This window comes from Phascolarctos cinereus, unplaced genomic scaffold (genome assembly GCF_003287225.1).
Source record: "Phascolarctos cinereus isolate Bilbo 61053 unplaced genomic scaffold, phaCin_HiC Scaffold_2;HRSCAF=192, whole genome shotgun sequence".
NCBI classification, from domain to species: Eukaryota; Metazoa; Chordata; class Mammalia; order Diprotodontia; family Phascolarctidae; genus Phascolarctos; species Phascolarctos cinereus.
Genome location: NW_027555625.1, coordinates 341,424,860 through 341,445,769, shown reverse-complemented (window position 1 = coordinate 341,445,769; position 20,910 = coordinate 341,424,860). Strand labels below are relative to the sequence as shown.

The following is a 20,910-nucleotide window of genomic DNA, read 5'->3' as shown; positions in this document are numbered from 1 at the left end:
TTGTACGTAAGGCCATATACGAGGTGCTGGAAATAAAGAGACCCCCTCCCCCCAAAAAAAACCACCCCCAAACAACCCAACAACAAAACAACTCATAATCTTTGCCTTCAAGGTACTTACAATCTAATAATCTATTTTTTCTTCCCTTCATTCTGGACATTATGGCTCTATCAATGAAGCCAGGATTGTACTACCTTTTGGGGAAATCATTACTCATACTGTAATTGAATTGTTATAAAATCTTTTTTACAGTTGTCTAGCTACATATTACCTATCCTTCCAGCTGTTTATCATCCACAACTTACACACATTTAGACCTTCACTCAACTCATTCATGAAAATGTCAAATAGCCAAGGGACAAGTTCCCTTCCCAACTCAGTGGCATTATAGGTTCTTTGACTTGAGGAAAAATTATACAAACTTCTTAGTGTTGGTCTTGGGGGGGTGGGAAACTAACACTAGGTCCATATATAGGATGGATCCATGGGTCTCATATTAAATACTATCCTCCACATGGATATGAGGTCATTAATAACGATCCTTTGCATTTTATAATTCAAAGTTTCCAAATCCACCTGTGAGGGCAGGGCAAATAGCATTTTACTGATTAAACACTTAGGTTTAAGGTCAAACATGTCATGATTTGAACCCAGTTACTATGATATCAAGCTCAGAGATCTTTTCATCATACCATACTGCCAATCCTTATCAAATAATACTAGTTAACATCTAGTCCACTTTAAAATTTATAAAGTGATTTCTTAACAAGGCTGAGAGGTAAATAGTTCAAGTGCTATTATCTCTGTTTTATGAACAGGTAAACTGAGGCTTAAAATGGTTGTTACTTGCCTATGATCACATAGCTAATAGGTCACAGAGTTGGGATTCGAACTCAGATATTCTAACTCAAACACTGTATCACATATCCTTCTACCAGAGATGATTAAATTATGTCTTCCTCTGACAGTGGAGGGTAAATGTTTAAGCATACCAGCAGTCCATATGTTGGATTAATCCCTGGTAGGTAAGATCAGATAGTGAAGACTCAAAATATTACAGACTCTAAGGCTTGAAAGGACCTCAGGGGTCATATGGTCCTTCTTTATTTTACAGATCAGAAAACAGGCCCAGAAAGTGATATGATAATCATATAGTTCTCATTGGAGGTGAGATTTGAATCAGGGTCTTTGGTTTCCAGTACCAGCGCTCTTTAAAGCATGAAGTCCAACCAAGTGGCTTTCTTTTACTTTAGCAACATTTATTAAGAACTTCACTTAGAAAGAACCAGGCATCGTGTCCAGGGGAATTACTCTCTGGAAGTCAAATAAGATCTCTGGCTTGTTCCCTTGAAATCCTAGGGCAAGTTATTTCCTTCTTGTCTTCTATCTCAAAACGCCCTTCATCTTTATTCTTTCCTTTATTTAGGTCTCTGATGAAGAGCTTCTCTTTGCCAAGGCCAATCCTTTTATGTGTACCCCTTGTTCCTAGCCTCTCCTTTCCATTCCAGATTACTCCAGAAATCATCCTGCCTCTTCAAATCTCTTCCTTAGTACTGGTTTCTTTTCTGCTGTCTTTAAAAACATCCATTCCCACCTCCCCAGTCCCCCTCCCCCAACATGCTGAAAAAGCCCTCCTAGAGGCTACCATCCCCTTGAGCTACCATCCTCTATCTCTCCTCCCTCCCACAGCCAAATAAAAAAAAGCACACCTATACTGACCTATCCTTCCCTCTCCTCTCATTTATTTCTCAACCTTTGCAACCTGCCTTCTGACCTTTTCATTCAAATGAAATTACTCTCCAATAGCCAAATCATATGCCCTTTCCCTCAATTCTCATTTTCTCTACTTCTCTGCGGCTACTGATACTGTTAACCACCTCCTCCTTCTGGATATTCTCTTGGTTTTCAAGACACTTCTCTCAGTTCCTCTGAATGTATTTCCCCCCCCCTTTTTTCTTTCCCGTCTCATCATCCACATCATACGTCTTCTGGGTGTACCTCAAGAATCTGTCCCGAGTCCTCTTTCTCTTACACTTCAGTTGTGTATCACTATCTATGGCCTATTTCAAACTGGATGTCCCATACGCATCATATCCAGGATTGAACTCTTCTCTTCTAAAAGTCTGCCTCTCTCTAAACTTACATTATTTCCATCGAGAATAATACCATCTTTCTGGTCATCTGGGTTCGTAACTTTGGCATCAGTTCTCTACTCTCCTTCACCCTATATGTTCATTTCTTTTTTTCTTCTCCTTTTTTTCTTTTTTTGATGAGGCAATCAGGGTTAAGTGACTTGCCCAGATCACACAGCTAGGAAATGTCTGGAGGCTGGGTTTGAACTCAGGTCCTCCTGACTCCAAGGCCGATGCTCTATCCACTGTGCTACCTAGCTGGCCCCATCCTATATGTTTAAGTAGTTGCTTAATCTTGTCATTGTAACTGCCACAATCCCTTCCCCTTCTTCCTGCTAACAAGGTTACTATCCTAGATTCAGGCACCCCACCTCCTCTCTCCCTTCTTCAATTCATCTTCCACCCAAGTGCCAAACCACAAGTCTGATCATGTTACCCTCCCCCACCCCCCACTTAGTAAACTCCAATGATTCAAATTAATCTTCCCCAAAGTACAGGTCTGACCATGTCACTCCCCTACTCAATAAATTCCAGTTGTACCCTATTGCACCTAAGATTAAGCATAAGCTCCCTTTGGCTTTTAAAGACCTGCAGAATTGGACCTCAATCTAATTTTTCCATTCTTATTGTGACATTCTCCTCCCTATTCTTTGTGGTCTGGACTAACTGACCTTCTTGCCGATTCTGACATTGGACAGTGTCCCTTGTCACCTCTTTGCCTTGGCTCCCAACCCCGCCATCCCCCATATACTCTTACCTCACCTCAACCCTGAGAATACCTTTTCCTCAAAACCATACTCAAGTGGCACCTTCCATAGTCTTTCCTGATCCCCCAGCTACTAGGCCCCCCCCCATTTTGTTTTTTGTATATATTTATGTATAAGTTGTATCTCTTGATACAATGTAAGCTTCTTGAGCAAAGTGGCTGTTTCTATTTTATCTTTGTATTCCCTGGGCCTCAAAGAGTACCCTGTATATAGTAGGTATATTTATTGAATTCTTGTTGATTGGATGATTAATCTTTGTCCAACCCTATTTGACAAAGAGAGATAAAGGCCCAGGTAAGGGAAGTGAATTATCCAAGGGCAGACAGGTAGTGTCAAAGCCGTGACTGGAACTCAGATGTCCCATCTCCAAGTCCAGATGTCTTCTCTTTATATTGCATCCTCTATGAGGCTGGTTATTAACACATAAAGCAGGGGTATTTAAGGCCATAGGCAGACTTCACACCCCTTCCTGGACCACAGTTCAGAGGGACAGGAAGAAGGCTGTGCGTGTCAATGGTACTGTCCACCTAAGTCATCTCACTCTCCTGTTGAAGGCATAATAGGTGTAATGCAGCAGTAGAGACTGCAATCAGCACTAGAGTCTAGTCCCAAAGCCACACACATAGCTCTTTTTTCAAATGCTGTGCTGGCAAGAAAGACAAGACATTCAAGTAAAGAATCCCAGACATTGTTACAAAATGTTTTAATAAATAGTTTTTTTCTGAAAGTTGTTTAAGAAGCAAACAAAATGTACTGAACAGAGGATCCTGCACACCACTCCTGGATTTAACGTATACAGTAATTAGAGTTTCCAAACGACCATGTTTACACTGCTCACTGGCTGGGGTGCTCACTATTTGGATAGCCACCTCCCTTCCCCCCATCCACTGCTTACCCCAACTAATGGCAAAAGAGCACAATATCTTCCTAGTAATGAAAAAGGAAAACTTTATGTAGCCTGCTCATCTAACAGCAATAAATTGAAGTGGAAATGAAGTCCTAACCAAACCAAACCAAATCACGAAGGCTTTCTAATGGTATTCCCACACCTTGGTAGCTCTGATTACCACTGCTGTGTCATGGGGTTCCACCATTAACTAAGCTGTGAACAGAGGAGAAAATGTCATTGTTCCCTTCATCAGGTCTGTTTTTAAAATGCCAAAAAAGTACATTAATACCATGTGTAATTAACATTTACAAAGGAAGCCATACCTCTGTCTTTCTCACATGCCGACACATATACACACAGACATTCTCTCTCTCTCACACACACATACGTATACATACCATCTGCAGACAGGGTGTCCTGTATGTTTTTGGGAGCCTCAGGTCATTAAAAGTGGGGCAAACAATCATTGCTGGATCTATTTACACATCACTGCTGGGTCACCTTAACCCAACAAGGTCTAAGGAGGCAGTCCTGTCCTAGTCTTAACATCCTGCCCTGCTCACTCCACCCTCTCTAGCTTCCCTTGTCCTGGAATGTGGAAAATTCCTGTAAACAGCATCTCCCTGCCTGCAGCATAAATTAAGGAATGACATGTCAATTTTTTTTAAAAAAGGGAGACTGAAATATTTTAAGTTATTAAATCAAATATACAGAGTGATTCATTTAATATGTACATATGTACAGACGCACATGTTCACAATCAGAGCAGAAAAGGAGCAGGTAGGGCTGGGCCTGGCCTGAGCTTGCCAGGTGGGTGGACGAAGAGATGGCAGTTTCTGACAGCTGCTATAGAAAAGTTTATCTCAAGGCACTTGTCCCATGCTTCAATACTGCGATCCTAAAGGACTGGAGAGCAAAAAGAGGAGGAAGAGACAGAAAGGCCACATTTTGAACCACAGTTGAAAGACCTCTATAGCTTTGTTCCAGCTATGAAGCGTAAGGCAGATCTGCAGGATTGGGGAAGCAGCCGGCGCCGTCGCAAGTGCAGTCCTCGAGCCCGCCAGGAGCCGCCAGGCTCGGGGCATTGGCAAACGGGTCCCATGGGGTCCTCGGGCAGGGGGCTTGGGAGCCACCATTCAATCAGATCAAGGAATAAAAAAAGAAAGATTCTGTAAACAGTGTACAATCTCTTATAATAAACTTTACACAAAATAGCGAAAATACAGATACCGTTTTGTTTCTCCTCTGCCACACAGTGAGTGTTTTATAACTTTACAAAAATAGCAACTATTAAAGAATACTCAATTGTTTTTCACCTGACGGTCATTGAATAATTTATACAAGACTAAAGAAACATAGAAAATAAACTTTTTTTTTTTACACAAAATAAAGAAACTATAAACATTACACTTAACTCCAGATAGGCCGGTTCTTGAGGCAGAATGAAGAGTTCCCCTTTCTCCTCCTGCCTTGCCCCTGCCAAGCCAGGAAGTGGAGGGGACTTCAGCTCCCGAGCATCTCGGGGCTAATCTTTTCCATCTTCATAGTCATTCACATTCTTGAGAGATCTGTTGTCTACTTTGTGGCTTGCCCCTGCGTGTGCCCACTTTCCGAGGGGGCTCTCCTTGAGGTCCCCTGGTCCTTTGGTGAGTGAAGGCTTTTGGAGTTTTTGAGAAAGGAACTTCTCTGCCTCAATGACCTCTCTCTCTTCCTCCTCCTCTTCCTCTTCCTCCTCCTCTTCCTCATACTCTACATACTCCTCCACCTCATCACGAGTTCTCTTAGGAGGAGAAATGAAGTTTTTGCATTCATAATAAATGTCTTTGTTACTGTACGGTTTGTCTATAGGGTTCCTGATGGGGTTCAGGGAAGCCCACTGATTGTTCACACTCTCCTCCCTGGGAAGTCGGCTTCTCTCCCTCTCTTTTCTTCTCTTTCGAGTCCACCACACGCAGATGACGATACATGTCAGCCACATGATGCTGAAGACCCCACAGAGGATGGGAACTAGGTAATCTAGGCAACAAAGGGAAGAAAAAACCAGTCAGAGCCAGGATTTGTGGCAACAGGCTACAAACCTGAAGTAACTAATAACTCTGTTAGGGCCTGAGAATTAGCACTGAGCAAGCCCTTCAATGCCCTCCCCATCACTTGGCCCAGTCTCCCCACAAATTAGCTCCCAACACCCCTTTTTTATAGCACTATACTATCTCCACTAACTCTAATGATGCCAGCCTGTCTGGGAAGGCACAATCATATTCAAAGTCTCATTCTATGCACGTGACCCACAGTGCCAGAAACAATGAACATAGTGGGATGAAAAGAGAAGGGCCAAAAGCAAGAATCTTGTGGCAAACTGTGAAGGTGATGCTGTTTGTTTTTGCAATAGCCAAGTAAGTGCTATTTTGTTCAAAGTTTGAGAGGAGATAACAGGATTGAAAAACGTCCTCACCACTTTCCAGGCTAACAGAGTGAATGAAGTGTTTCTTCAAAAAAATGGAAGAAGGACTTTAAGTAATAATAACACTTAGCATTTATGTAGAACTTTAAGGCTAGGAAAATGTCTTACACATATTATTTCATTTTATCCTCACAATAATCCTGGGAGGTAGCTGCTGTTATTATCCTCATTTTACAGATGAGGAAATTGAAGCAGGCAGGGGCCAAGTTACTTGCTCAGGGTCACACAGTTACTAAGCATCTGAGGCTGGATTTGAACTTCAGTCTTCCTGACTCTAGGTCTAGCATTCCATCCATTGCACAACCTAGCTGACTCTAGGTTTTAAGGTAAAAACAAAGAAAAAAATTGATGAAAAAGCAGAAGGGCATGCTGCCTACCATCAGGAAGTTGCAAGGTGGGGGAATACAGCATGGAGAAGAACATTTGGAGCTAAAAAAACAAGTTGAGACTGTCCAAAAAAAAAAAAGGTGGGGGGGTGGAGTTGGGTCCTCTCTGGAAGGAACTCAAAAGAAAGACCATACAGTGAGGTCTGGACTGTGAAGAGATGAGACTCCCTGATGAAGGTTATCAAGGGGTCTGTTTTTAGACAGGATATTAAAAATAAAAGGATCTGATGTTTTCCTTCAGTAAGTACTTAAAAAGATATGATGGAGAATTCCCCAAGATTCTGTCATACCTACTTCTGGTGAGTCACATGGGAAACATGTTATTTCCAGAAGAAATTTAGAGAAAACATTACTAGGAATTATGAAGACTTAAATAAAACCTAAAGAACTTAGGAGGAAGAGGTAATGTTTCAAGATCTTAAGATTACCTCTTTTAAGACAGGGAATTTAGCAGAATAAAGGCTGATTTGGGAAGTGAACTATTGGTTAAAAAGATGGTGTGTGAGAAGAGGATATTTCTAGACCATGGCATAAAATACAGGATTGATTTTTTTTTTTAAGTCAGAGAAAGGATGCACCCAATAAAGCTTGGTGGGAAAAAATGTTTGTTTGGTGTCTTGCAAATCTAATCAAAAGGACTTTAAACTATTGAGAGAGAGAAGAAGAAAAAATTATCTACATATCTACCATATTAGATACCATAAAAAAGAACTATGACACAGGAAGAGTATTAGTAGAGAAGACCAGTAATGCACAGGGGCCAAAATCCAAGAAAGGAGTCAGTGGTAAAATTCAGGGCCTCAGGTATCTATGCACACAAACACAAATAACCAGTACAAAGTACAGGCAATAAGTAATGTGAAAAGAAGCCTTTAGGGAATTCCTTTAAGGAAGCAAATTCAGCCACACAGACATCTTTCAGACTTGGTGAGATAAAATTCATAACCTCAATGTGGTTCTGGAAGGGTGTATCTTATTCAAAAGATACAGGACAGGTGAAAGGGAAGGGGATGAAGCTGTACTGTACATTAGGAAGATATATTTATGTGAGGAAATCCAGAAACTAAACAGAAGAAGCCTGCTGGAGAACATCTTGGTGAAGATAAACTGAGGAAGAAACAGAAGAAACATTGTTATAAGAGTATAATACAGTTCACTCAGACATCAGTAGGAAACAGACAAGGAGTTTGGCCTGATATAATATAATAATATATTATATATATTATAATATAATAACATACAACATAATATATAATAATATATAATATGTTATATTATGTAAACAGAGCAGTTAGTAAATTCTTGGTTTGTCTTGGTGAAAAATTCATAGTTCAGAAGGTGGCGATGGTGGTTGTTCTTTAAGTCACTCAGCTGTGTCTGACTCTCTGTGACCTCATGCATCTTTTTGTCCACAGGGTTTCCTTGGCAAAGATCCTTCTTCAGTGGATGCCCTTTTGTCAGAACTCTCCACTATGACTTGTCCATTTTGGGTAACCCTGCATGACACAGCTCATAGTTTCATCGAGCTAGGCAAAGTCCTTCTGCCACAATAAGGTAGTGATGCAGGAGGGTGGGGCAAGTATTAACAGGAACTGTTCTTCTGGACCTTATTCTTACCAAACTTATCTAGGCTCTTTTTTTGATCATGGCTTTCAGATAGTCCAATAATTTTTAAATTCTCTCTCCTGGATCTATTTTCCAGGTCAGTTGTTTTTCCAATGAGATATTTCACATTGTTTTCTAATTTTTCATTCTTTTGGATTTGTTCTACTGCATCGTGATTTCTCATAAAGTCACTATCTTCCAATTGCTCTATTCTAATTTTTAAGGAAGTATTTTCTTCAGTAAGCTTTTGGACTGCCTTTTCCATCCGGTCAATTTTGCTTTTTAGGGCATTCTTCTGCTGCTCATTGGCTTTTTGGACCTCTTTTGCCATTTGGGTTAAGCTATTTTTTAAGGTGTTATTTTCTTCAGTATTTTTTTGGGTCTCCTTTAGCAAGCTGTTGACTTGTTTTTCATGATTTTCTTGCATCACTTTCATTTCTCTTCCCAGTTTTTCCTCTACTTCTCTTACTTGCTTCTCAAAATCCCTTTTGAGCTCTTCTAAGGCCTGGGTCAGATTCATATTTTTCTTGGAGGCTTTGGATGTCGGAGCTTTGACTTTGTTGTCTTCTTCTGGTTGTATGTTTTGATCTTTGTCACCAAATAAGATAATATAGTCTGACTCTTTTTGCGAGGTTTGCTCATGATCCCAGCCAACTACCTGAGTTTTAAACTCTTTGTTAAGGTAAGAGTCTGCTTCCAATGTGGAGAATGTACTGTCCCAAGCTTCAGGGGTTTATACAGCTGTTTTCAGAGATGCTTGTAGGGGCCTGTAAATTTTCAGTTCTTCCAAGGTGGTATGATAAGGGTCAAGGTGTTTACTCTTTTCCTGGCCTAAGCTCTGGTCTTTGAGTGACTGGCCACAAGCAGTCTTTTCTCTCTTGGAACTGTGAGGAGGGTTTCCTCTCCACAGCCACTACAAGCTCCACCACGCCAGTGCTCCTCCTCACCCCAGAAACGACACCCAGAACTGTGACCCAGATCCAAGCACGGGCAAAGCAAGAGATTCCTGCCTCAGCACCAGCAAAGAGATCCCTGCAGTCCCCCTCTGATCAGCTACTTGATTCCCCCTCAGTCTGTGGGCCGGAAGCTCAGGACACAGCCACCGCCCCGGCACCCACGCTCTGAAACTGGCTCTGACCTAGCTCTTCTCTCACTGCAAAAACAGACTTTTCCCACCTGACCTTCTAAGCTGTCTTTGATGTTCATGGATTGAGGAGTCTGGAAGCTGCCACAGCTGCCTATGATTCAGTCCTCTGAGGCCTGCTCTAGGTTTGCTGCAGCCTGTGCGCCGAAACCCAACTGTGCTCTTCTCCCCACCTGGTGAGATATGCCTTTCTGATCAATCATCCAGGCTGTCTTGGGCTAGAAATTTGTTTTACTCTGTCTTTTTGTGGGTTCTGCTGCTTTAGAATTTGTTTAGAGCCATTTATTTTATGGGTATTTGGAGGGTTTGGGGGAGAGCTCAAGCAAGTCACTGCTTTCACTCTGCCATCTTGGCTCTGCCCCCTATTCTCACCAATCTTGAGGAACCAAATGTTGAAGTAGAAAGGCTTAGAGCCTTGAGGTAGGTGGGGAGGAAGAGACAATCTTAGAATTTGCTTTGAAGAAGAAGAGGAAGCTGGCAATGTACCCTAGATTTTAAGAGAAGAGATTTCAAAGAGTTAAAGGAAAGGAAAAGGATGTCATAGCTTACAATTCTATGGAATGGAATTCTTTAAAAAAAAAAAAGACCCCAAAACAAACCAAAACAATTCCAGTGAAGAAGAAAAGAGGGAATTGTCTAAAGAGAACAATGTGGCCACACAGGGAACTCATCAAACCACCTGGACTGGAAAAAGAAATGGAAGCAAGGACAGGTTAACAGAATAAAAAGAAGATGCATGACATGGTCTCATAAGAACAGTGTCAGGAATGCTAAAGTCCAGATGAATGCTGAGGACAAAAAACAGGGCTCTCTCTTCTCCTCACCACTCTCCCTACCCATAAGCTGTGCTGGGAACAGGATCAGAAAAGCACCATTACTTGGGTGGATGTGATGAATATTAACAGATGGTACAGTGAACACAGAAGAACTCAACTCTTATTTGGTGTTTGTCTTTGGTACCAGGGCATGCTTTTGGCAGTGGAAGGAGTGAAAATGGCTAATAGAAAGGTGAAATCCAAGGTTAAGTATAGACACAATGGGATCTAGCCACTGCTGATAAAATTCATTTTATCACACCACGCTAACTTCACTTCTTCTTCTGACAGGGTTGGTAGACTACAGGAATGCTACAGGCAGAGTTTAACTTATACTTCACAGAAGGTATGCTTATCAAATTTACAGATGATATTAATGGGTGTGATAGCTAACCTGCTAGTTTCTGCTAGTTGACAGGGTCAGGATACAGAAATACTTCAACAGTCTTAAAAACACTGGGCCAAATCCATAAGATGAAATACAGTAAAGATAAATGTAAAATCACACATTTGGATTCAGATCAATCTCAGAAATGTAACATGGGAAAATAACCGGTAGTTCTCCCCAGCAGTTTATTTGGAAAGGATTTGGGGGCTTTATTGGACCATAAGTTCAATATGAGTTAAGAATGTCATGGAAGTCAAAAAAATTAATAGTCTCCTTAGAATGCATTCCTAAGAGAGAATGATGACCAGAATGAAGAAGATGATAGTCCCACTATATTCATATATGGATACAGACCATATATGGAACATTTTTTTTTTCAGTTCTAGGTGCCACATTTTAGGAAAGACATTGAGAAGTTGGATAAACTCCAGAAAGGGATGACCAGGATGGTAATGATCTGAAGATCAATCATACCATATGAAAACTATTTGAAAGAGACAGACGTTTACACCATGGACAAGAGAAGATGTGTGTTAGATGATAGTTATCTTCAGACACTTGAAGGGCTTTCATGTAGAGAAGAAACTAGAGTTGGCCCCAGAAGCAATCAAATCAGAAGCAACAGAGTTGAAGAGCAGCATACTTAGGCTTGGTGCAAAGAAAAACTTCCTAACAGGTAAAGCTATCCAAAATTAAAATGTATTGAATAGGGATGTAGTGGGTTCTCTTTTAACTCAAGGTTTTCAAACAAGAAAAGACCTGTCACTGGAAGGGATTGTCTCGCATCCCTTCGAACTTCAAAATTCTGTGATTCCACTTCTATGCGGGACTCAAAAGGTCCCAGAAATGCCCTTCAACGTGAAAGATCTTTCATGGTGAACCTGAGATTTATTGTGGGGTCACCTAAAGGTCACATTATCTCCCAGGCACCCAAAGAACTACTCCCATGTGGGACAGCTTACGGAATGTCTGAAGAAAGTGTCCAGAAGGACTTGGTGCATCCGTGTCCAGACTCACCTGTGGAGGAGTTCCCCATCACAACAGTTTCCACTTTAACCTCAGTAACGGCGAGTAGCACTGTGCTATTCTCTGGCTTGGTTATGGCGCTGACGATGGTATTTGCAGCATTCTGAATGAGGGTGTTGTCTGGTTCATCCCGGGGTGGGCTGAAGGACTGTGGGACGTAGTGCGGATGTCATTCAAACTTCTAACACCAAGAACATGAGTCTGGTGGCTCATTCAAGCCACAAAAAAATCTCTACCATCACCAGGCTTAATAAAATCTATTATCTTTATTGCCCCAAAGCAAGGTCTGGGTTTTTTCTTATCTTACTCACCAACGATCAAAACACAGGACTAGATGTATAGAAGGACTTGCTTCCAGATAATTTTTTTAATAACTAAATGTTTTATAACTTTTTATCATTGCATCAGAAAGTCTCGTATAAAACTCTGGAAATGGTAGATACCCAGTGTGGCTTGCTGGCTATTAACAAAGCTTTGGGTCATCCCTGCAGGAGCCTGAGGCAATTATTATAAATCTAAATCCACCTGTCCTCCAAATGTTTTCTTTGAGATCTGGTACCTTTTTTTCCCCCTAGAAAAGGAGACTCACCAGAGGCCACCACCATGACTGATCTGTCCCATACCTTTTGGGAAGGCTAGTTAGTTGCCAGACATAAAACAGCTGTTTCACAGGGTGCCTGAAGTCTTCACTCTCAGGGCTGACTTAGTCCTGGCCAGGAGAGTAGGAATGGCCAAAGCTGGCAGAACCAGGCATTTACACCAGTCCCAGCTCAGTGTTGTTTTGATGTCACTGCTGTTCTGTGGCACCACTTTCTGCATGGTCTCCTGTGCTAAAAATCTTTATCTCTGATTCTTCCCTCTCCCTCATCTCTCATGCTCAGCTACTTGAATTTCACCTCCAGAAAATCTCTCATATCCATGGCTGGCTTTTTATTCCTATTGTTCCTGGCCTTGTACAGACCCCTGTTACTATCCACCTAGATTACTGCAATAGCTTCCTAACAGGACCTCTTAACTTCACTTTCTGACCTCAAATTCATTACCACCGTCAGACCAATCTTTCTTCTACAAAGATCTGCTCACATCAGTCTTCTGATATAAAATCTTTAGTGGCTCCCAATGATCTATTGAGTAAACTTCATATTCCTTTACAAGGCATTCACAGCATTGTACTAGGATTACCCTGCCTTTTAAACCTGCTTTTGTTTTACTTTTATCCTCTCTTTTTGAGGAGCCAGCACAATACAGCAGAAAGTCACTAGATGTAGAGTCAAAGGATCTGGGTTGAAATTTTAGCTCTTCCACTTAACAATGAGGGACCTTACACAAGTCACTTAATCTCTATGGGCCACAGATTTCTCGTCTATAAAATGACATTATATCAGATGACCTATATACCTTATACTTAAGCCAAAATAGTCTATTCTTAGCTCCCTAAAAACAACCTGCATTTTCCCACCTCTATGCTCAAGCTGTTCTATATACTATGTTTAATATTCATCTCTTGAATTCCTAACCATCTTTTAAAGCCATACTCAAATGCTGCCTTCTCTAGTAGGCCTTTCCTGATCCCCACTGGTAATGACTTTTCTCTGACCTCATACTGCACTTCATACTTCACTAACATACTAATGTATATACATCTTATTCCCCTACTAGACTATAAACTCCCTGGGAAGCAACACGTCTATCAAAATTTTGTACCTCCTACAACATCAAGCAGAATACAAAGTCAGTACTTAAATATTTGTTGAATAAATGCATAAGCTTCAAATCTGTTAAGACCACTGATCTCATCTTCTCACCCCATATTCCCTGACCCCTTACTGAACCCCAGGCCGACAGACCCTAGGCTGCTTCAGGATGCTATGATCCAGAAGAATGGAAAACTCCAAAGTCAAGTAAGTCAAATTTGGGAGGGATAGGTGTCCTCGATGTCAGCTCCAGCTGTTTTTGCAATTCTCCCCTCCCTCCAGGTCCTAGGGAACTCACAATAGCAACTTCCACAGCATTCTCTGTGGAGGCCGACAGGTCACACAGCAGAACCAGCAGGCCCTCCCGTGCTGCTGCCCGTGTGGCTGGCAGGTAGCGGATCCCTGAGCAGATGGCTCCCACTGTCGTGCCCTGGGGTCAGAAAGATGAGAGTGAGAGTCAGGACAAGAGAGAGAGTCTAACAGACTAGACTGTAGAACAGTCCCCAGGCATCCACAGCCACATGTGCGCCTTTTCCCATCTATGACCACGCAAAGCATAGGATGGAGAGGATGTAGAATCTAAACTCTCTGTTGGGAATCTAGCATAAATGGTAGCTCCCAGGTACCTCTGAGGATTTGTTATTGACCATAAGCTACTCAACAATAAGGCTGGGAGAGGCAGGAACAGAGACACAGAGGTACATTCTGTTGTTTCTGTTTGTAACAACTTGTTACTTCCCTTATCTGGGGGGAAAGGGGAGGCAAGGAGGAGGGTTCCCTTCCTCTTCTATAAAATGAAGGGTGTACCTGAAGACCTCTAACATTTCTTCCAGCTCTAAAATCCATTATTCTACTGCTTACCTGGAATAAAGTGGCTCCAACATGAGTATGCAAGATGGATAAAATGACTTGATTTCCAAAATAATATGGTTTACATACAACTTTTCAGAAGCATAGCCACTGTGTACAATTTAAGCATATCTGTAAGCCACATATGCTGGTACAACAAGCATCTGTCCTGTGTTCTTCTCTAGGCTAGGAGCTACCAGAGGACAAGGAATATAGGCCTGTTTCTTTCACTGGGTCCTCATTTCATCCAACAAACATTAATCACCCACTGAATGGTCCATTTCTTGGCAGGCACTGGACAAAGAAGGTACTCATTAAGAGTGAAAAGTGACATGTCAGGTAGGGAGGGGAGAAAAGTGGGGATCTGCCATAGCACACAGCCTTCACCCATGTGGAAAGAAAGTCCAATGACTTTCTTTCTTATAGGCAGAGAAATTATAGGAAAGCAGATTTTCATTCAATACAAAGAACAGTTTACTAACAATGGAAGATCATAGCTCTAGAGTTATTTAGTGCAACTCCTTCATTCTACAAATGAGGAAACTGAGGCCCTGGGGTTGAGTGACTTGCCCAAGGTCACACACGTAAGAGACAATCAGAAATAGAATTTGAACCTTGGTCCTCTGATTCCAGAACCATTGTCTTCCTGCTGCCTTAAGAGGTTCCCTAACTCTGGAGGCCTTAAATGAGATTGTCCTCATTTTATACTGAGTCTAGATATGATAGTAGCTACCTCAGAAGTAGCCTCTGGAAGGTACCTTCCAGCTCTGGGAATAGCAGTTCAATTAGTTACTATGGGCAGTAGTTTGATGTTCATAAGCAGAGCTAAAATCCTTAGAGCATCTGATTGGCACCTTAATGCTTTTTTCAATCTTGTCCTTTTGGGGATAAACAGGGATGTTTTCACATGCACACTTCCACATTTAGCAAAATCTCATTACTTTAGGCTAATCAGGAGATGTTTTAGCAATATGAACAGTCTGAATGACAGACTGTTTTCTAATAAAGGTCTCAGCCCTGTGCTAAATAAGGAAGTCAGTGACCTAACACAGTGCTATCCAACAGAGGTCCTGCTTTAATGAAGAGATATAAATGAATCATCGCAAATTTTATAACAGCCATAAGCAATACTGACTTCTGCTCCCAAGTAATCACTCTCTGTGAGATGACACGAATCACTGCTAAGATGCCAGGAAGAAGTTTGTAAAACATTTCTATTACAATCTTGTTTATACTCTAATGGGTCCAACAAATCCTTGTTCCACAGAGAACAAAGGGTGACATCAGCTCAGTATCAGGGCTCATGGTCCCAAGCTATATATTAGGGAAATCCAATGTAATTAATGAAGATTCTGTGTTCCTCATCTTCAAAATCATTACCACCCTTCTCCCAAATTTTCCCCCTTTATCGTGAGGATTCTATGTGACACTGGCCATGAAAGAACTTTGTAACTATGAAGTACCACACAAATGTATTAGTGATACACATATGAAGAGACAGGGACAATGAAAATGCAAGTCATATGATAAATAAAATACTAGAGGGTGAAAATAAAGCCAGTCTTTTCTCTTGCTAAAGATCTCACATATTCTGAGGGCACTACCAGTAAAAGCCACTGGAAAAAGTTAAAAGGTAAATAGTAACCCATGTATGCCTACCTATTCACAACTGACTCCAACAGAAAAGCAGAACTCTGAAATAAGTTATATCATCCAACCTGTGTCCAGGGAGAAGGAGGTTAGGGTAATTGATCCTTTCTTTAGATCTCAGAAGGACCTTCCAAAGAAAGAATGATTAAGTTTGTTCTGTTTGAGCTCAGAGGACAGAATTAGAAGCAATGGGTGGTATAGAGAAGCAGATTTCAGCTTGATGTCAGGAAAAACTCCTTAATAACTTGTCAGTCTGTCTAAAATGGAAAGCACTCCTGCCTAAGATAATGAACTCTCTGTTACTGGAAGTATCTCAGTCAGGAAGGCTGTGATTCTATGAGACTGAAACAGACTCTAGCTGCCTACTCCCAAGGGCTGCTCAAAACTGGATCAATTCTAGGTGGGTAGGGTATCCTTACCTGGGGTACCTTGTCTCGGTTAAAGATGAGGGTGATCTTGGCACAGTTATTCCCCAGGTGTCCAGAATTAGGCTGACATGGGGGTGCTTGGGACAAGGGGCTCCACTGGGCTGCACTCTCCCCAAGCTGCACAAGGAGGCTGAAGGCATTTGGGGTAGGCTCTCTCCAGGCAGTCCTGGCCTCGTGGACACTGATCCTCCGTGTAGTCTGGATGTCTGGGTAACAGACAGGGCTTTCTTCCACACCACACCTGAAGGGAGAAACACAGACACACAAACACATCAGTATTGGTGTCTTCACCCATGATTAAAATAACTTCCAGGTCCTTTTCAGGAGATTACCTCTACTTCTTTTGTGTCAGTGAGATCTAATGGAATGAAGATGTTTAAATTAAGTGGCTACAGCTTAGGAATAATTATAATTGGACTTAGAACTAGAAGGGGCCTCAAAGACCACTAGTCTAACCTCATTTTACTGATGGTGATACTAAGGCCTAGAGAGATTAAGTCTTGAAGGGTTTCTGAGAGATACTTTTCTAGGGGCTCAAAGCTATCCTAACAGGCAATATAAGAACAATAGTTCAAACCTGCTGGATTCCATGTGAGGATGGATTTTTTTTTTTGGTTGGGCATTTCAGGTAAAGTGACTTGCCCAGGGTCATGTAGCTAGTAAGTATTATGTGTCTGAGGCCGGATTTAAACTCAGGTCCTCCTAAATCCAGGGCCAATGCTTTATCCACCTAGCTGCCCCTGGTTTTTTTTTTTTTGTTTTGGCTAGGCAATAGGGTTAAGTGACTTGCCCAGGGTCACACAGCTAGTAAGTGTTATGTGTCTGAGGCCAGATTTGAACTCAGGTCCTCCTGACTTCAAGGTTGGAGCTCTATCCACTATGCCACCTAGCTGCCCTTGGATTTTTTTTTTTAAAGGCCTGGTATTTCCCTCACAGGGTTATTGTGAGAGTTGAATGAAGTAACATTTGGAAAGCATCTTGAAGCTCTCTGTAGAGGCTAGCTAATAGTGGTGGTGGTAGTGGTGGTGGTGGTGGTGGTAGTAGTAGTAATAGTACCAGTATCATGTTTATGATAACAGTCCTCATTCAAACATTATGGTGAATACTGTGCCCTTGACAAGATTCTGGCCAAACTACTCTGACTTTACATTCACTTCATGGAAAAGTCTTTGAGCCCTAGGTAGAGAGAGGAGTCTGTGACCATAGTTACTAGCTGAGTTAAGAACTTTATTTATCCAGCAACCTAAGAGACCTGCCCTTCCTCCAACCTCCTCTTCTTTCCACTCATCCCCATGTAGTACTAGAGAGGGTGTTCTGGATTTCAAGTCAGGGCATTTGGTTTTGAGTCCTGGTTCTGTTACTTACAAGCACCTTCCCTTCTCTGCATCTCTTTCTCTCTAGTGATAAAGTGAGAGGATGAGCCTAGCCCTAGATGATTTCTAAGGAAGCCTCCATTTCTGTATGTAATCTGTCGTCCGTGAGTGTTTCATGAGCCCACTTGCTTCAGAACCTAGTGAGGAATGGCAAAAAGAGCCTAGAAGTAGAAGGAGGCCTAGGCTCCAGTTCCAGCCCCACCACTAAATTACTGGTTTAACCTTGGACAAGTAACAAACTCTGTGCCTCAGTTTCCTTAGCTGTAAAAAAGAAAGGGATGGAATATGTGATCTCAAACCCATTTTCTAAGTCTATGATCCTATAACACAGGGACAGAGGTGTGGGTGCCGGTTCCCATCCAGGGCCCCTCCTCACTGTGCTGCAGTCGGTGCGACCATCCATGCAGTGGCATGTGTTGCATTCCTCGGTCCACTTGCTGCCGTGTGGGAATGGCATGCCCTGCGACCAGCAGGACTTCCCGAAACCAATCACTGAGAAGGGAGGAAAACAAATGTTAAACATTTATGTTCAACCAAAATGTCTGTTAAAAAAATGTCACTGAAAAGCAAACACAAGACACAAGACCAGACCTGTCCCTTCATTGAAATTCTGGTCAGAGGCCAGCAAAATCACAGGACAAGAAGGCCTATGGTAAAGGAAGGCCGCCCGTCTCAGCCTCAAACCTCACTGTCTCCTGGACCTGTGTCTCTAGGGCTAGTTTTGTACTTACCTTCCTGGCATCTCTGCCCAGCTCTCCCGGGAGGACAGATGCACTGGTACCCATTTATTTCGTCCACACATGTGGCCCCATATGCACATGGGGAGGACTGGCATTCATCAATGTCTGCATGACAAACAGAACAATTCTCATTTTTAGAGAAGTTTAACAGCACTTTTCTCAAAACAATCCTGGAGGGCAGGGGGAGAGGCTTAAGTAGTAGAAGTATGATGCTCATTTCACAGGTGTAACTGAGGGTGAAAGGGACAGAATGACTTACCCATGGGAACAACTGTATAAACTGAGGCAGAGACAGATAGAGTGAAGGTTATCATGAAGGGAAGTCAGACCCTATGGGCAGTCACACATGGCCTGGCCACTTCCCAGGGAAAAGGGTGGGGATTAATGTGGGAGGATGGGGCCTGAGGCCATAGGTCTTCTGTTCTCATACTCCCTCACAGTGGAGAGCCTCCAGCTCTCAGAAGCCCTGGCTCTGCCATGGGGTTCAATGAGTGAACAAGAGTTAGATTACATCTAAGGAGACTTCACCTCTCAGGTTTTCTGGATGCAGTGAGAGAAAGGTTTTGAAAACACACAGCTGACAGGCCTTGCTCGTGTAACTTAGCCCCTCATTTTAATAATGCAGGACCTGCCTATCTGAGCCTTCACCCTTCCCTTTCCCATCTGGCCTTGTACTCTCCACGCTCACCAGGGGAATCAGGATCTTCAGCCCCAAGGACACTGAGTCCAGCCCTTGGCCAAGGCCAACCAGTCCTGAGAAGGACACGTGCATGGCTGCTGCACCAACCCAAGGAAGGAAGAAGGGGGAGCTCACTGCAAATGATGTGTCAGGTGGAGGCCTGTGTGCATATGGGAACCAGACCACAGCTCCTAGGACACACAGCCTTCTCTAGGGGCCTGCTACCTTTGTGCTGAACAACCATTCTCAATCACATCCACCAAGATTATTTAAGACAACTGGGAATCAGGATCACAAGATGTAAGCCTAGTTAATTAACTGAGTTAATAGTAAGTCAATAAACATTTATTAAGGGGCAGCTAGGTGGTGCAGTGAATAGTGGATTCAGGTCCTGGATTCAAGAGGACCTGAATGCAAATCTGGCCTCAGACACATATCATTTACTAGCTGTGTGACTCTGGGCAAGTCACTTAACACCAACTGCCTCACCAAAAAAACATCACGCTTCTGCTATGTGCCAGGCACACTGCTAAAAATGGGATGCAAAGAAAGGCAAAAGATCATCCCTGTTCTCCAGGAGCTCAGAGTCTAACAGAGGAGACAAGATGAAAGCAACTAGAAGCAAGATATAGACAGGAAAGCTGGAAAACAGCTACAAGAGGGGAGGCACTAAAACTAGGGGGATGAACAAAGATTTCCTGAAGGTGGCATTTTAGGTAGAACAGGAAGGATACCAGGCAGGCCAGGAAACAAATAAGGAGGGAGCGCATTCAGGGCATGGGGGATGGCCAGTGAAACTGCCCAGAGATGTGAGACGGAGTACCATGTACAGGAACAGAAGGAGGCCAGTTCCACTCAGAGATCACCTAATGCAACCCCCTCATTTAAGAGAGAAAGATACAGGCCCAGAGGACAGGAAACTACTTGCCTAAGGTCACACAGCTTATGGATATTATGGGAGAGTCAGGATTCTAACCCAGGTCTCTGGAGTCCAAATCCTGTGTTCCTGCTGCTATATCACCAGAACTCCAGGCCTAGTCTTCAATTAATTTACTTTGTAACCTGGGACATGGCCCTTCCTTGTGTGTAAAATAAAGGGACTGGATCAAATTAGCTCTGCAGTCCCTTCTAATTCAAGCATGCTATAATTCCCTAAGTGAGAGTCTGGGACCACCACTCTATTGGGGTTGATGTGTGGATCCAATGAAACTGCTTTGTCAACCTTAAAACAAGGCACAATGGGAAGGCTGATTATATAAATACTCCCTGAGCCCTACTGTGGGCAGGTACTATTAAGGGAAACAACCATAGAGGCATCGTGCTGCTAGAATATTTAGAGATCACTCAGTACAATCTCATTCTTTTTCAGAGGAATAAAATGAGATCCAGAAAAGAAGTGAAATTCCTAGTTAGGTTGCAAAACTGGGTCTGGAGCCTAGGCCCCTAGTACTTCTAACACTGACATTTTTGCCACTTTGCAAAGATTGGGGGTGAGGAGACTGGACCTGTCAAATACCCTATGATGCAAATTACAGAGCTGAAGGGGATGTTAAAATTACCTGGAAAAAGAAGTTAAAGCCCAGAGAGAGGAAGGCATAGTGCAATCAGGCAGGGCATCTTCCTGCCTGTCACCCCTGACCCAGACATATCATCCCTCTGGCTCCCCATAGGCCAACAACCCCACACCCTGTTTATGCCCTTGTACTCACTGATTCGGCAGTCAGGACCAGCAAACCCTGGGGCACAATTACAACGAAACCAATTCACTCCATCAACACAGATGCCTCCATTGTAGCTGTAAAACACAGCACCCCCCCAACCCCATGACCATCAGACCAATCCTGAGGCTGCAGGAACCACAAGCTAGTCCTTCCTCCCAACAAC

At 42.6% G+C, this 20,910-nt stretch overlaps 1 protein-coding gene and 1 long non-coding RNA gene across 2 annotated transcripts in view; one reads left to right on the top strand and one right to left on the bottom strand.

Annotated features, from left to right (window-relative positions):
• Window positions 1–3,587: 3,587 nt before the first annotated feature.
• The window catches only part of JAG2 (jagged canonical Notch ligand 2), a 143,706-nt gene continuing 126,383 nt past the window's right edge, over window positions 3,588–20,910 (bottom strand). The window contains 8 exon segments of the mRNA XM_020991252.2: window positions 3,588–5,804; window positions 11,605–11,761; window positions 13,606–13,737; window positions 16,226–16,306; window positions 16,308–16,475; window positions 17,984–18,099; window positions 18,339–18,452; window positions 20,736–20,821. Coding sequence (XP_020846911.1) covers window positions 5,314–5,804; window positions 11,605–11,761; window positions 13,606–13,737; window positions 16,226–16,306; window positions 16,308–16,475; window positions 17,984–18,099; window positions 18,339–18,452; window positions 20,736–20,821 — 1,345 coding nt within the window. The 3' untranslated portion in view covers window positions 3,588–5,313.
• On the top strand, window positions 6,772–13,390 carry LOC144455943 (uncharacterized). Its single transcript, XR_013484825.1, has 2 exons — window positions 6,772–10,545; window positions 10,968–13,390. It is a non-coding gene; the product is annotated as an uncharacterized LOC144455943 (long non-coding RNA).